This window comes from Cervus elaphus, chromosome 8 (genome assembly GCF_910594005.1).
Source record: "Cervus elaphus chromosome 8, mCerEla1.1, whole genome shotgun sequence".
Classification (NCBI taxonomy): Eukaryota; Metazoa; Chordata; class Mammalia; order Artiodactyla; family Cervidae; genus Cervus; species Cervus elaphus.
Window position 1 is genome coordinate 48,978,049 of NC_057822.1, and position 15,477 is coordinate 48,993,525.

The 15,477-nt window shown below is 40.3% G+C and overlaps 1 protein-coding gene across 5 annotated transcripts in view; it reads left to right on the forward strand.

Annotated features, from left to right (window-relative positions):
• Positions 1-15,477, forward strand: part of HECW2 (HECT, C2 and WW domain containing E3 ubiquitin protein ligase 2) — a 422,372-nt gene that overhangs the window by 303,610 nt on the left and 103,285 nt on the right. For all 5 annotated transcript variants that reach the window (XM_043910516.1, XM_043910517.1, XM_043910518.1 and 2 more), the window contains 3 exons: positions 3,132-3,282; positions 3,946-4,049; positions 4,561-4,685. In XM_043910516.1, coding sequence (XP_043766451.1) covers positions 3,132-3,282; positions 3,946-4,049; positions 4,561-4,685 — 380 coding nt within the window. The remainder of the gene's footprint in view (positions 1-3,131; positions 3,283-3,945; positions 4,050-4,560; positions 4,686-15,477) is intronic.

The window sequence follows — 15,477 nt, forward strand, 5'->3', positions numbered from 1 at the left end:
TGATTATATACCCCAGTTTACAGTGTGGCAAGACAAGGAAGTAGACGCTAAGACCCCAGTCTTCTAACCCTGCCCGTCTGATTTTAGCATCAGCTGTGAACGAAACTTAAGTCAGCCAATGTGTTCTCATTTGCTTTCTTAACCAAGAACAAACCAGGCCTCATGTGAAAACTTACATTAAAGCAACCATACCCCTGCCTCCTGAAAAGTAATTTTGATATATAATGAGAGAGGACTGACCTTCCTGTAGGCACCTCTGCTATCTTTGCCTGGATGGAAGGGTATCGGCTACTTGGGTAAGCGTGGATGTGTAGTTCATGAATATGCCAATAGCATGACAGTCTTTCCCGATTCAATGCCAAGAGTCCACTTAAGACCAGTAAAATAGCATTTCTCTTTATGGGGATTTAGGTAACAACCTCAATGTAAAGATATGATGTTTGATAGGGAGAGGCATAATGTGCATCCAGCATCACATATTCTGAGAAAGCAAACTTTTGGAAATTGTTTTCTTTTTTTTAATAAATTTATTTATTTTATTATTATTTTTTAAAAATATTTATTCATTTATTTGGCTGCATCAGGTCTTAGTTGCAGCATGTGGGATCTAGTTCCCTGACCAGGGATCGAACCTGGGCCCCCTGCATTGGGAGCTCAGAGTCTTAACCACTGGGCCAGCCGGGAAGTCCCAATAAATTTATTTATTTTAATTGGAGGCAAATTACTATACAATATTGTAGTGGTTTTGCCATACATTGACATGAATCCGCCACGGGTGTACATGTGTTCCCCATCCTGAACACCCCTCCCACCCCCCTCCCCACCCCATCCCTCTGGGTCATCCCAGTGCACCAGCCCCGAGCACCCTGTCTCATGCATCGAACCTGGACTGGCGGTCCCTTTCATATACGATAACACACATGTTTCAATGCCATTCTCCCAAATCATCCCACCCTTGCCCTTTCCCACAGAGTCCTTCTTCCCTTTGTATAGAAATATCTTTACTGAAATACAAATTAAGGTTATTCCTGGTCTTTGTGGAAAGTGAATACAAGATTCATTCTTTTTTATAGCTATACTTTATTTAAATTATTTGTTCATTTATTACATGCTGTGTGCAAGGTACAGTGGTGAATATATTTGGAGATTACCCCTTTCCCTCAAAGCCACTCCCCTCCATTTTGCTACCCATGTGGGCCTCATACAGGTCATGTTTCATGGGGTAAATTCTTATGTAGTTTATTCAAGGGAAAAGTTCCACCTTTGAAGTTAATTTTTTATTTTCTTTTGTCAGAAGATGGAAAGTATGCAACAGTGTGTTTTCTTTTCTGACTCAAATGCCAGAAAACTTGGAGCCAAATTTTAGTTACAACCTTATCTTGGGAGCTTGGCAGCATCTTCCTCTCTCTCTCTGCTTCCTTTAGTTGGTTTCTGTTCTGTTTTTATTCCTAATTGACCTATTTTACATTTTTTAAAAATTGGAAGCTACTGTAAACATTCTTGGGGGGAAGGAACGGCCATTTGTTTCCATGTGCATTTGATTTGACATACAGCATGTGCTTGAATCATCCTGGCTCTGATGAGAGAGGAATGCAGTGGGAATACTTGTTCTCAGAATCTTGGAGATGGGAAACTATGTGAAGAGCAGAGCAAAACAATGGTATGGATCAAAGGGTTTGAAAAATGGTCCCTGAACGTGGTTTTATGTCCTTACCGTTTGACCGCACATGGCAGGCTGAGCACGCGGTCTTTTGCAGCTGTCCCACTGATGAGATTGTAGCTGTCCCCAGATAATTCAGGGTTGGCAACCTGCTTCGTCATGAGTCCGTGTCGCCTTGGAGCACGAGTGACATGGGGTTGTTTGTTGTCTTGTGATCTGCTTTTCCTCAGCCCGAGTTTTCTTTCCCTTGCCATATGTCGTAAGTTACGACAGGCTGAGAGCAACAAGAGGAAATCTTCCCAATTCCAGCTGAGGCAGCCCTCAGTGATCTTCTGGTGCTGGCTGGTCCACCATACCAGTCTTTGCAATCCTAAAGACTTTGTTGGAATACATGTTCCGCTCACCTACAGAGTAAATGCCATAGCTGGTCAGGAGCAAGCATGCTTTCCCCTTGGTCTCTAGTTTTAGATCCATGTTTCCTGTTGATAAACTGTGTGATCACATGGAGAGTTTTGATAATTAACAGAGCTGTTCAAGAGAAAGGTGCTTATTAATTTCAAAACATATTTGCCATAGAAATAGCATTATATAAAGAACTTTCCTGGTTAAAGAATAGATCTCTGCTGTTTTCATATATTCCTATATAAATTACCCTTCCCAACTGCAGCCAACTTAAAAATGTTGCCTTTTGTAAAAATCAACTCATGATCTGCTTATTTTAATAGGGAAATAGCCTCTTAAAGAATTCACAGAGGTGGGATGTCTGGCCCTGAAGACCAGTCTGGTTGCTGTGTTTATTGAACGTGCTCTTATATGTTTATTAACAAAGACTAATACATTTAATGAGATAGCTTAAACATAAAATTAAATAATCTTTTGAAACGTGGTATTTATTTGAGGTTGGAAACAAGTCATTAACCTTGCTCTGGAAATGTATTCCTCTTTGGGAAAGTGCAAATGGAAATTCGTAGATAATGCTACTATTTGATGACTAGGATAGCAATTTCTTCTGAAGACTATAAAATTGTGTAGAAATATGCATGTGGAAATTTCCAGCTATGAATCTTTCTTCCAAGTTGGGGAAAAAACAGAAAAATCATTTTTTTTTTTTGGTGAAATAAATATCAATACCAATTTTGATGTGAATATCTAAAATATTCTGATACCAACTAGTATTTTTTAAATGCTGGTACTCACATGTAAAGGATCAGCGTTGGAGGCAGATTGAGGGGGATCCCCCATGATCAGGAGTTTTTAAGGGGTCGGTAATGCACTCAGGAGCTGTTTTCTGACTGGTAAAGCACATTCTGGAGTGGACTAGGGGTGGGGGTTGCTGGATTGTGTGGCCGGGTGTGTGTTATTAGCCCCAGATTATAGCATGTCGCCGAGATAAACACGTGCTGCTTAATGAGCCACACCAGTGGCTTCGGTTGCTCCTCCTGACCCCTCTGCCTGCGTTACTGCTGTTTAGACTGGGAGGCGCGCATTGACAGCCACGGCAGGATCTTCTACGTGGACCACGTCAACAGAACCACGACGTGGCAGCGGCCCACAGCCCCCCCTGCACCGCAGGTGCTGCAGAGGTCCAACTCCATACAGCAGATGGAGCAGCTCAACCGGCGGTAAGGACGGGCAGTTTCGTGGTTGGGCTAGCTTTTACATGTGCGAGGTGGGAAACGCGGTTGCCTCTTTCATCTTTGGGTGTCCTGTCATTAACGCGGAGCTGTGGCCTCTCTTGATTCATAGACCTCATTGACTGTCTGTCTCTTGGTTGAAAAGTATTAAGCGCGCAAATCCACAGCTTGCTTGGAAACTAGAGAGAGGAAATAAGTAATGATCAACCCAAGGCATTGATTTTTAGTACAACGGAGCATATGTATTTGTCATTTGAAGCCAAATAGCTTTTTAAATATCTAGAATCTTCGTTTGTGATGCATCTTTATTATTTGCCTAAGCTTTTAAAATCTATCCTTCTTTTTCAAAAATGAATTGCTATTGAACAAAAGTTGTTCTTAACAATATGGGAATTTAGTTTTCTTTGATTAAAGGCCACAATTTTTAAAAAAAAGTTTTATTAATTTGTTAGGAAAATGTTCTGCAAACTTTGAACAGAAGACATTAAATTCAATGATTTACTTAACAGATGGCCCAGAAGGTAGGGGAGTGAGTTTGGGGGAGGAAATGGCCCAGGCTGGGAAGATGGTGAAAATGTCTGAGTTCTGGGGCAGCAGTGAGCCCCATGTTTTCAAGGCTGCTGTGATCTAACTCTAGGCTCCTGATTTTAGATACCAGAGTATCCGCAGAACCATGACCAATGAGAGGCCTGAGGAAAATAGCAATGCTATTGATGGGGCCGGGGAGGAAGCCGACTTTCACCAAGCCAGTGCAGGTAAGAGCCTGCAGGTTGGTTTGTTTTGTAATCTCACAAAAGTAGAAAACAAATAAGTAAGGGTTTCCAAGAAATGAGGCTTTCTTTAAAAGGATTTGTGATCTTCATTAAGATCTGGTAATCCAACTCAAAAAGTCAAATTCACCAGACACCTCTTCTAATTTTTGACTTTTTATTTAGTACTAAGAATCACAAAACCAAAGAGAATATAAATTACTTTAAATCTCTGGATCCGTGCAGTAGTGAATAAAGAAAGAATCTGATCACCTGAAACATCTCAGGATGCATTAAAATGTTAATAATGACTATGAACATGACTGAGTTCCATTTTAGTGTGATGAAGAGCAGTTGGGTTTTACACATGAATTTACAGATATAAAACAATATCTTGAGGATGAAAATAACAGTAAATGATATAGGTGTTCTTTTAAAAAAAAGATGCAAGTGAATGAGTATGTCTCCACCAGGTGCGAAGGTCTCCCTGAAAGCCTTTGTGGTCTGCCCCATCTAGATTTCCGACGGGAGAGCGTCCTGCCCCACTCTACCTCCAGATCCAGGCTCACGCTGCTATTGCAGTCTCCCCCCGTGAAGTTCCTCATCAGCCCAGAGTTCTTCACCGTGCTGCATTCTAACCCTGTGAGTAGCCAGTCTGAGAGGGTGTGAGCAGAAAAGCAATAGGCCGGAGGAAATGACCCTCATTTGTGTATTGACAGTAAGAATGGAAATAGCTGATGTTTACCAAGTGCCATGTCTTCCAGCTCAGCATTAAGTACTGCCCATGTCTCGAACCATTTAGCCCAAACATAGAAACCTGTGAGTTCGGTCAAACTTCTGTCTTTTCCTGATGAACAAACCGAGGCACAGAGGGGTGAAATAACTTTCTCAAGGGATTGTTAGGGTTAAAATCCCAGAGATGCTGACTCTCTGTACTCTTAATGACCACTTTTATTTTTCCTGCACAAATATAACCAAATATCTGAGCACTGACAACAAGCATTGGTTAGTTTGGACTTTGAGATCATGATTACGGGCTCTCCAAAAGAACAAAGAAATATAAAATGTTACATTGCTGTAATCTGAAAAAATAAATCAATAAATAGAGGAATATTTTAAAATATGTAAAATGTGTATGGGAGAGCGTGTTTTTCTTCTGTGGGAGGAGAGTAGTGGTGTTTGGAGTAATTGGAATAGCATGTACACGGACCCCAGAGCTCAGAAGAGGGCATAGGGGCTGCTGTGTGGTGATAGAAAGAATGAGTGGTGTGGTATTACACTGGACGTTGGAAAGTCAGCAAGATCCGGATCATAGATCTGCCTGTGGAGCATGGCAGGGGATTTAGATTCTATTCTGAGATCAGAGTGACATTCTTGGATTTGGAGGCTGTAGAAAGGCAATAGTGGAAGGTTTTGAAGACTGGTAGTTTTAAAGATTGAGTAGGAGTTTGCCCTAGAAATAAGATGGGCCAGAGTTCTCTATGTAGAAGGAGCATCGTTTACAAAATAAGAGATTCATAAAGTTGCAGAGCTGTCTTAGTAATCTGTAGAACTACTGAAGCTGCATTATTAGTTCAGCAGTTTGGTCTTGCTGGTATGTGGAGAGCATAGGACACTAGCGAAAGTCAGATTTGAAAGGTAGGCAGAAGCCAGGTTGTTGTTACGTGTCCCAGTCGTGTCTGACTTTTCGCAACCCCGTGGACTGCAGCACGCAAGGCCTCCCTGTCCCTCACCATCTCCTGGAGTTTGCCCAAGTTCATGCCCATTGCACTGGTGATGCCATCCAGCCATCTCATCCTCTGACACCCTCTTCTCCTTTGGCTCTCAGTCTTTCCCAGCATCAGGGACTTTTCCGATGAGTCAGTTGTTTGCATCAGGTGACCGAAATACCAGAGCTTCGTCTTCAGCATCAGTCCTTCTAATGAGTATTTAGGGTTGATTTCCTTTAAAATTGTCTGGTTTGATCACCTCGCTGTCCAAGGGAATTTCAGGAGTCTTCTCCAGCACCAGAGTTGAAAGGCATCAATTCTTTGGCACTTTGCCTTCTTTATGGTCCAGCTCTTACAACTGACCACAAGGAAGACCATAGCCTTGACTATATGGACCTTTGCTGGCAGAATGATGTATCTTTTCAGAAGCCAGGTTACAGGAATCTAAACTCGTGTATGGAACAATTCTAGGAGATTGAAGGCTTTCATATGAGGAAGAATGAATAACATTGAGAGTTGTCACTGTAAAACAGTAAGTCATGCTGTGGTGGGAACAGCTTTGAACTTGGAATCAGGTAACACAAGTTTTCTGTGCTTGTTCATTTGTTCATGCCTTCATTCAGCCAATATTTATTAAATGCCCATAATTTGCCTAGTACATTCCAGACTCTCAGGATAAAGTGGTAAACAAGACAAGAGTAGAATAAAGATGAACTAGTGAACAAAAAAAGAAGCCAACTTATAGAAAGCTTTGTTGAAAGAAAGCATGGCATGTTGCACCACTGCCCTGACACTCGCAGCTCCCGAGCTCACCATCGCCTGCTTCTCCATCCCCTTCTTAACAGACAGTTTCTGGGAGGGAACAGGTGAGCAAGCTCAGGGGAATGCTGCAACCTCGGGGGTGGTTTTATTTATTTCTTTTTTGCCAAATAGAGTGCGCATATGTTTTAGGGACTAGCTAAGCCAAGAGGTGGTGGTTTGGGCTCACTGTTTGTGACAAGGAGAACGGTCCACACCACTCCCCCCACCCCTGAGTGCACAGTTGTGACTCGGGGTTGGGCCTCCGTATGGAGTAACCAAAATGCCAAACTTGTACACCTGCCTCTGAGTATGGCAATGGAAATACCAAACCTTCTGACTTTGCCAAAAAACCATACAACCAACCTGGTCATACATAGAATGACAGAGTTCTTTCTGGTTGTTTTAAAATATTAAAGCAATAAGAACAAATAAAATACATAGGAAGTTAAAAGATATAAAATAAAGCACAAAGGAATGCACTTATTAATATTTTTGAAAAATGCACTGGGGAAAGTTGATGTTGATAACAGTATATTAAAAAAAAAAAACCCTATTTCTTGAAAAAATAAACAACAAATGACTGTCTCTTGCGGACGCTTGGTACTGTAATGTTAATACTAGTCACCTGCTCTTGGATGCAGCAATAATTTCTGTATGGTCCATAGCACTGTATATTATGGATCAATATTAATGTATCCAGTGAAATAATTGAACTGTTGTTCTTGATAGCCTCATTAAAGCATTTGGTTTTTCACATAAAAAAAAAAAAAAAGATAATTCAGGCAGTGAAATGTCTCATGAGGCAACTAAAACAGTATAGATGACCGGGCTGGGGTGAGTAAGGGGCCAAGCTATTAGAGATGCTGGTTTAGATCAGGTGGATGGAAAGACTTCTCCAAGATTTTATAAAATTTCAAGAAGCTAGGAAGGTAAAGGCCTTAGGGAAGAACTCTCCTTGCCAAGGAAGAGCAGAGGCTTGAGGACAGGAATGATGTTTGATGTAGTATGTGGTATGATCAGAAGGATGGTCAAGTAAGTAAAGTCGCTCAGTCATGTCTGACTCTTTGCAACCCCAAGGACTGTAGCCTACCAGGCTTCTCCCATGGGATTTTCCAGGCAAGAGCACTGGAGTGGGTTGCCATTTCCTTCTCCAGAAGATCTTCTCCACCCAGGGATCGAACCCGGGTCTCCCGCATTTTAGGCAGATGCTTTACCGTCTGAGGCACCAGGGAAGTCAAGAAGGATGATTAGGGCTTCAAAACGTAGGGCTTGTGTAATCTGGCAAGGAGTTTGGGCTTCATTCTAAGTGGGTTTTATTCCTAAGGGAGTTCATATGGGGATGTAGTTTTCTCTTTTTTTTTTTTAAAGTTTCTTCTACCTGCTATGTTGAAAATAGGTTTTAAAAGGCAAACTTGTCATCTAGGAATAAGTGGAAAGGCCCTGTGGTGAGACATGGGAAGGACTTGGACCAGTGCAGTAGCAGTAGAGATGGTGAGAATGTGTCTTGGAGAAAGAGCTGATACTTTTCACACACTTGTGTCAATAAGGTCAGCACCTTTTTTGTTGAGCCAGATAATAGTTTTTGAATATTGGATTTATTTTTGTTCATTTTATGTGTGCTATTTGCAGTGTAACAGCACAATTTGAACTTCATTCTATATTATTAGCATTTTATTTTCTTCGTCGATTTCTTAAATCTAGAACTTATGCTTAGAAACTGGCAGCAAGCAAACTTTTTCTGGAAAGGGCCAGAGCATAAATATCTTCAGCTTTTGGGCCAAGGACAGCATGTAAATGAATGGATGTGATTATATTCCAATAAAACTTTGTTTGCAAACACAGCCAGCCAGTCCATAAGTGTCTAGTTTACTCATTTCTAGTCTAGACAGCCCATAAAACAGTACTAAGACTTGATTTGCACTTACTGATTTCTATAGTGTTAATATTCCCACTGTGGCCAATTTCAAGCTACCATCTTTTTTGTTGTGTGATTTCTGTTTTGTTATATAAATTCATTTTTTGTATTTTCTTGATTTCACGTATTGTGCGATAACATACTGTGTTTGTCTTTGTCTTATTTCACTAAGCATAATATTCTCTAGGTCCATCCACATTGTTGCAAATGGCAGAATTTCATTATTTATTATGGCTGGGTAATTGTGTCTTCTTTAGCTGTTCATTTGTTGATGGAAACTGGTTGCTTCTGTATCTTGGCTATTGTAAATAGTATGGACATTTTAACAATATTAATTCTTCCAACCCAAGGATACAGAAGATCTTTCCTTTTCTAAACATTTTCAGTTTCCTTTATCAATGTTTTATAGTTTTCAGGACATAAGTCTTTCACATCCTTGGTTACGTTTATTCTAGGTAAGTTTATTCTATTCTAAGTTCATTCTTTTTGAGGTAATTTTAAACGGAATTTTTATTTTGCTTTCTCTGTTAACTCATTATTAGTGAATAATAGAAAAGCAACAGATTTCTGTATTTTAATCTTGTTTCTTATGACTTTGCTGAATTCATTTATTAGCTCTAATAGTTCTTTGGTGGATACCTATCATCTTTATTGAAAAGAACAAAAATTAAGTAGATACATAGTTGCCATAACTCTAAAGGAAAACTTGAGGAACAAAATACTGTTTTTCGTTTGTGTGTCTGTGTATGTGTGTTTGTTTTTACTATTTTTGCATTGTAGTTGCTTTAAGATATATTCTACTGCCCTCTGCTGGTTATGATCAGATTGCTTCCAAAATTGTCTTAAACCGTTTCCTCTGGTAACTCAAGATTTAATTCTTAGTGTTATGTCTTTGATATGTGGGATTACTGTGTTTGTCTAATAATTGTCAAACATACATACATTTCATTATATGCAACTAAATAATTTTTCCAACATACATGCCAAATGATTATTTTATACTGGAGGGGGTAGCCATTCGCTTCTCCAGGGAATCTTGCCAACCCAGAGATTGAACCCAGGTCTCCTGCATTGCAGACAGATTCTTTACCTTATGAGCCACCAGGAAAGCCCTAAATAATTACTACTTTAGCTTTTAATATGGTCTAGAAATACCTTAATTCCTTCATATAAACTCCTTTCTACTTAATGACGAAAAGTATTGTTCTAAAATACTCAAATATATTCTTAAAAGTCAGAAACTTGTGCTCTTGCAAAATAGATTAGTTGATAATTACAGTTAGTTTTGTCAATAAGTTTAGTTTTCCCTCCATTTTACTTCTTAGCCAGATGAGAAAAATATGAAGTCCCTATGATTAAAAATATTTTGAAGATAAGCTGCATAAAACAAGACTATTTCCATATACTAGCATATATTTTATGCAAATAATATTACTTGATTTTGTTTATAACAAATTTTGTTTAGTGAATAATGTATACAGATGCTCACATCTACTTCCTTGTGAGCCTTTGTATACATTTACTATGGCAGCAGTGATAATGTTTTCCAAGCATGAATTCAGAATACCTATTCTTGATGAAGGATTTCTGGAAAATGAAAGATTTTATTTAGCAATAATGTACTAACCTGTGTTATTGGAAATAACAGATTTAGAGTAAATTAAGACTGGGCCAGGTAATCCTGGACATACGATCACTGTAACACTTAAAAAATCTGCTCCCGAAAAAGGAGGTTTAATTATTATTTGCATTGATTGTGATTAATTAATTGATAAATTAGTTGATTGATAAGACATATAATTTTCTTATTCTGTTGCCAAATGGCAGTAATTTCCTCTCGGTTCTTCTCAATATTTTTCACTTCTAACTCTTCAAACAGTTAGCCATACAAAACACGTTAAGCTCTGAGGAGTGTAATTTTAATGAAATTCCACAAAGAAATTCAGTTAATACTCAGTTGATCATTCATCCAACCATGCGTGTTTATTTCTCTACTAGAATGATAAGACAAGAAACAACCAAGAGGATTGGGAAAGGGAGTTTTGGATTAGAGAAGGGATAACCAAAATGGACATTTTAATTCACATTGAACGGCAAGAAAACTTTGCATCCTTTAGGTATCATTTAAAGGGGCTCTGCTTACTATTAACAGTTGCCAGATCACCTTAACTGGTGTGAATCCACATGCAGCATCTTCCAAGGTGAGATCACTCTGTGCAAGAAGTTTTATCATGACACTGCTATGAAATAAATCCACTTTTGTTTCAGGTAGCAGATCAGATCCCTTTACTGCATCTTGTTCTGTCAGACCAAAGCAAAACAGCAACTCAAATGCAAAAAAGGATCCCTTTCCAGTTAGACCCACTAAACCCCAGAAGGGAGAATAAAGATGTCTCTTTTCTTTTCACACAGGTTTGTCCTGTCAGCTTCCATGAAGACAAGGCTCTTTCTACCTAATCCTACCTGTTTAGTGTTTCTCAGCTCTTTGGACCCCTCTGATTCTTAGCTCTGCTAGTTTTATCAGTGTATTTCAGCATTTTCACTGCTACTGTGACCTCTGTTTTCCAAGCTCCACTTTCTGCCTCCAGTGAACCCCTTTCTCCCACCTTCCCCTGTAATTTTCCCTCTCCATCCTTTTGAGGGATTAGGTTGTGCTCATCTCTGTATCCTCAGGGTTTAGAACAGGGCTTCGCACATAATTAATAAGAGGTTATGAGACCCTTCTTCCCTGAATAGAAAGTGGAATGCTTGCCCAAGATCTTCAAAGACTGAAAGTAAAAAAGAGTTTTACTACTATCATTGATCTGTTAGGACACAGTGATGGTGGGTATAATCCCTTATATATTCTTGTACTTAGTTCAACTCTATGGTTTTACAGTGATTTTTACCTCTTCAATGCACTCTTACACCCTTTTTTTTCCACGGATTTGAATCCCACATGCCTATGAAGAAATCAGGGCAGTTACTGTTATCCCATCATAGAGTTGAGCAAATTGAGGCAGAGATTAAATGACTTTCTTTGTCTCTATCCATGAGCTGTGATTAGAAACCTCACCATAGTTCTGTATTAACTGGAGTATAAATATCTTTTCTGAATAAGTATACTTTTGGTCATATATATAACATACATTTTAAAATCAATACTATATATATATTGAATAAACATAAATATATATTCAAAACTGGAATAGATGGATACGTATACAAGCATGTGTATGTATGCTTGGTTGCTCAGTCACGTCCGACTCTTTGTGACCCTGTGGACTGTAGCCTGATAGGCTCCTCTGTCCATGGGGATTCTCTAGGCAAGAATACTGGAGTGGGTTGCCATGCCCTCCTCCAGGGGATCGTCCCAACCCAGGGACTGAACCCAGGTCTCCCGGATTACAGGCGGATTCTTTACCGACTGAGCCACCAGGGAAGCCTGTATATAAATACAGACATGTATAAATATGTTACACATACACATATATAAACATACATAAGTAAACATATATATGTGAGTAAGTATATATGTATTTCTTTATAAACATGTAGCCAGAGTCTAGAGGGATGTTCCTGTTTGCCTTATGTGTTTTATATGGACCCTGATAATCATGTGCATATTATTCAGACTTGAAAAAGCCGTGATTCTAAAGGTTGTTTGCTAGATACTGATGAGAGAAATCTTTCTTATACTTAAATTTACTTTGGTAGATGCTTTTTGCAAAGATCAGTTGAACTTGGCACTACATTACACATGTCACTGAGTGGAGAGGGGGAAGATGAAAGGATGTAGTTAATCACAAGACCAGCCTCAAGACTCCTGTGCTTAAAGAGCTGTCTGGCCGCAGGGGCTTGCTTCGTCCCGAGGCCGGGGTGGGTCCCTTCACCTAATTACTGCTACTCCATGCCCTAGTGCAGTTCTGCTGCTTTTCTTTAGCAGAGGGAGGCGCCTTTCTGGTGCCCCAGATAAAGAGTCAGGATGTGGCCTATTTACTTATTTCAGTGGGGGGAGGATTAAGGGAGGGTGACAAGAGGTACACCTGTTTAGCGATGATTTCTCCGGCAGAATCATCCCACCGTAATTTGTTCCCAGAGAGACTTATTAGGGAGAATGACTTGGAAGTTCATTACTGTCACCGTCAGAGAGGCTAGTGTTCTCTCCGGCCTCTATGCTTGCGATGGCTTGTGTGAAAATAAACCAGCAACATGCAGCCGAACACAGAAAACAGATGCCTTGTTGATTGTGCATAAGACTCCAAGGCAGGGTCAGCCACGGGCTAAACGATTAGTTAGCTAATGTTAGTCTCTGACAGCCTCCGACTTCTTTTATTAGCCTCCTTCTCTGCTTTCATGGTATCACTTTCTTATTCTCTCAGGCTCTAATTGTCCAGAGCCCCTGCGTGGGCCTGCCAGCTTTGGCAGGGCTCCGTACTCTGAACCTCGTAACTTCTCATGGCCGTCAAACCTCCTCTCATTTAGGCTATCAGGTTGAAATGTGATCTCAAAATACTTTCTACTCAGGTGCACTAAGGAAGTAGTTCACTAGTATTTGAGTAGAGTTTAATGTGTCTGACCTTCCTGCCTTCCATTTTCATAGGGGAAAAATAATTTCCATACAAAGCAAAAGGTTAATGATAGCAAATCAATCAGAATAACTGTAGAACAGTTACTTTGTGTAGTGTGAGTTATACATCAGTCATGGTGACCGACACATCTCAGTGGCTTAAGCTAACAGAGGTCTGTTTCTCATCCCAAATTGAGCTGTCAGGGTTCTCTGATCCCTGGAGTCCTTTAGAAACCCAGGAACCCAAACTTGAGAGCAGCCACCATTTCAGACATGGCCAGTTGCTGTGTTCCCCATGTCAAAGGAAAGGAAGCTCTTGAAGGCACTCCCGTTGGCAATGAATTGCCGACGTCTGACCCAGATGTGACACATTCTGAGGGTCTCTGGAAAGACAGGAGCATTGTTGACTATTGCCGGGGTCCAGCCCCAGCGGAGTCCAGGGGTTCCCTTTGGATGAGCGGCGTCAGCGAAGAAAAGAAGGCAAGTCCAGTCTTGGTTGAGTGCAGGATCAAGACTACTTTATTCTTTTACATCAGTGCTTATATACCCTAAAACCAATAATCCTTTAAAGAGGTTTAAGGAGGGGGGAATGATAAGATTGTATCAGGTGCATAATCATAGGTTACATCATAAATAACTTTCCAGAACAATCAATACCTACACATAACTTTTAAACAATTTAATGGCAGCAGCTAGTCAACTGTGAAAAGCCATCTACAAACCTTATCTTGGGAAGCTCGCCCCAGGCGACTTAGCTCTGGTATGTAATCCTAAGGGTCAGAAGTCTCATGAATTCCCTCCTGATCACACCCTAAGGAATCTTCTCAATCTCGTAATGGACTCTTATCTACTTTTGCTTATGGGATAGATAGGCCTGTTGCTAGCAGATTTGGTTTTGTGCTAGAAGGGTTTTTGTGCAATCATGAGCATTCCAGATTCTAAATTGGCAGTCATAATTCCAGTAGAGCCAGAACAGGCAGGATATTTTGCGTAATGTATTCCTTACCTCTGGCCTGTTTATTGGGACCCATGTGCCCCCAGGGACTGTGTTGCTGCCATGCAAAGGTTTCAAGGAGGGATTTTAGGTAAGAGTCAGACTAGTTTTTAGGGAACCTAGAAGAACGCCAAGCATCAGAAGATGAAAGGACGAAGGCCTGGGAGTGGATGGTGGGGCGATCCCGAGAAACCCCTGGAGGTCCAGACGCCTTTGCGTGTGGAGCGGTCCGGAGGTCCGGACACCTTTGCGTGCCAGCTTCTTGGACCCAGACCTTGTCACGGGCGGGGTTTCTCTCTCCGGCTCCCGACAGACTATCCTTACTTATTCACCTTTTATTTTCAATAACCAGCACAGTAAATGTTTATTAAGGTGAAGTTATTTCCAGAGATTCTGATTTCTTTCGGGTTTACCTTGGTCTGTCTAAAAGAAAATAAATAACAGAACTCATAAAGTAAAGTCTATAGGCCTCTGCACTCAGTCTGATATCCCTGGGATACTAAAGGTAGGAAGAATCCAAAGCTCTTTGAATCTACCTGAGGAGCATAGCGTTCCTGGAGAGATCCTTCATGGTGGGTCAGTTTCATGAACATCACATTCCTTCAAGGAAACAGCCTATATGGTTCCTCCTTTTCTGTGTTGAATATCTGTTGACTGACTCATGAAGACAGCTTACGGCTTATGGTCTTTTTTTTTTTTTCTGGACTCTTCTTTAAGTATCATTTTACAGATCACTTTGTTACGTGTGCTGGTATAGTGGGGTTTTTCTAAATGTGTATTTCAATCATGTAAATTTAGTCATATATAGGTAATGTGTGTGTGTATGTGTATAGGAAAAATAAAGAAGAAAAAAGATTTAAAAAAATACTGAGATATACAGTCTAGGTAATTCTGCTCGCTGTCCCATTCAGTGAGATTATGCTTTTAAGCACAAGTGAGATGAAAACCTCTAATCTACTATAGTCTCAGTTGAATATGACTCTCAGGGAGAACTACTCAGCCCATTGCATGTACTTCTAATATTCAGATTTATGGCCATTTTTCTATACAACTTGGCTCCTAACTGTATGCCAGCTGTTTCGTTGGCATGCACCCAAAGAGCCAGAGATCTTGTGCTGGAGGAAATGCTGGCTATATTGGGACTCTCTGTGAGGTGGTATATTTGTTTCCTGCATGGTATAATTTTGACTGTGTGGGTTTTGCCTAAAACCATCTCTAAGGTCTCACATCTCCTGTAGAATGAAACTCCACAGTGTTCTTGTTCCTTAGAAATCTAGATTCATTAATGAAGACTCCCTGACTTTCTGTAGTCTATTTTACTTTAATCAAGATTATTTTGCTCTGTCTCCTGTGTGGGTCTAGAGTTACACTGAATCTGGTATACCATCCGAAGATTAAATATGTCCGTGGGAATTTATGTGTTGCTTTTGCATGTTACAAAGCAGATTAACGTGGGTTTCCCATCC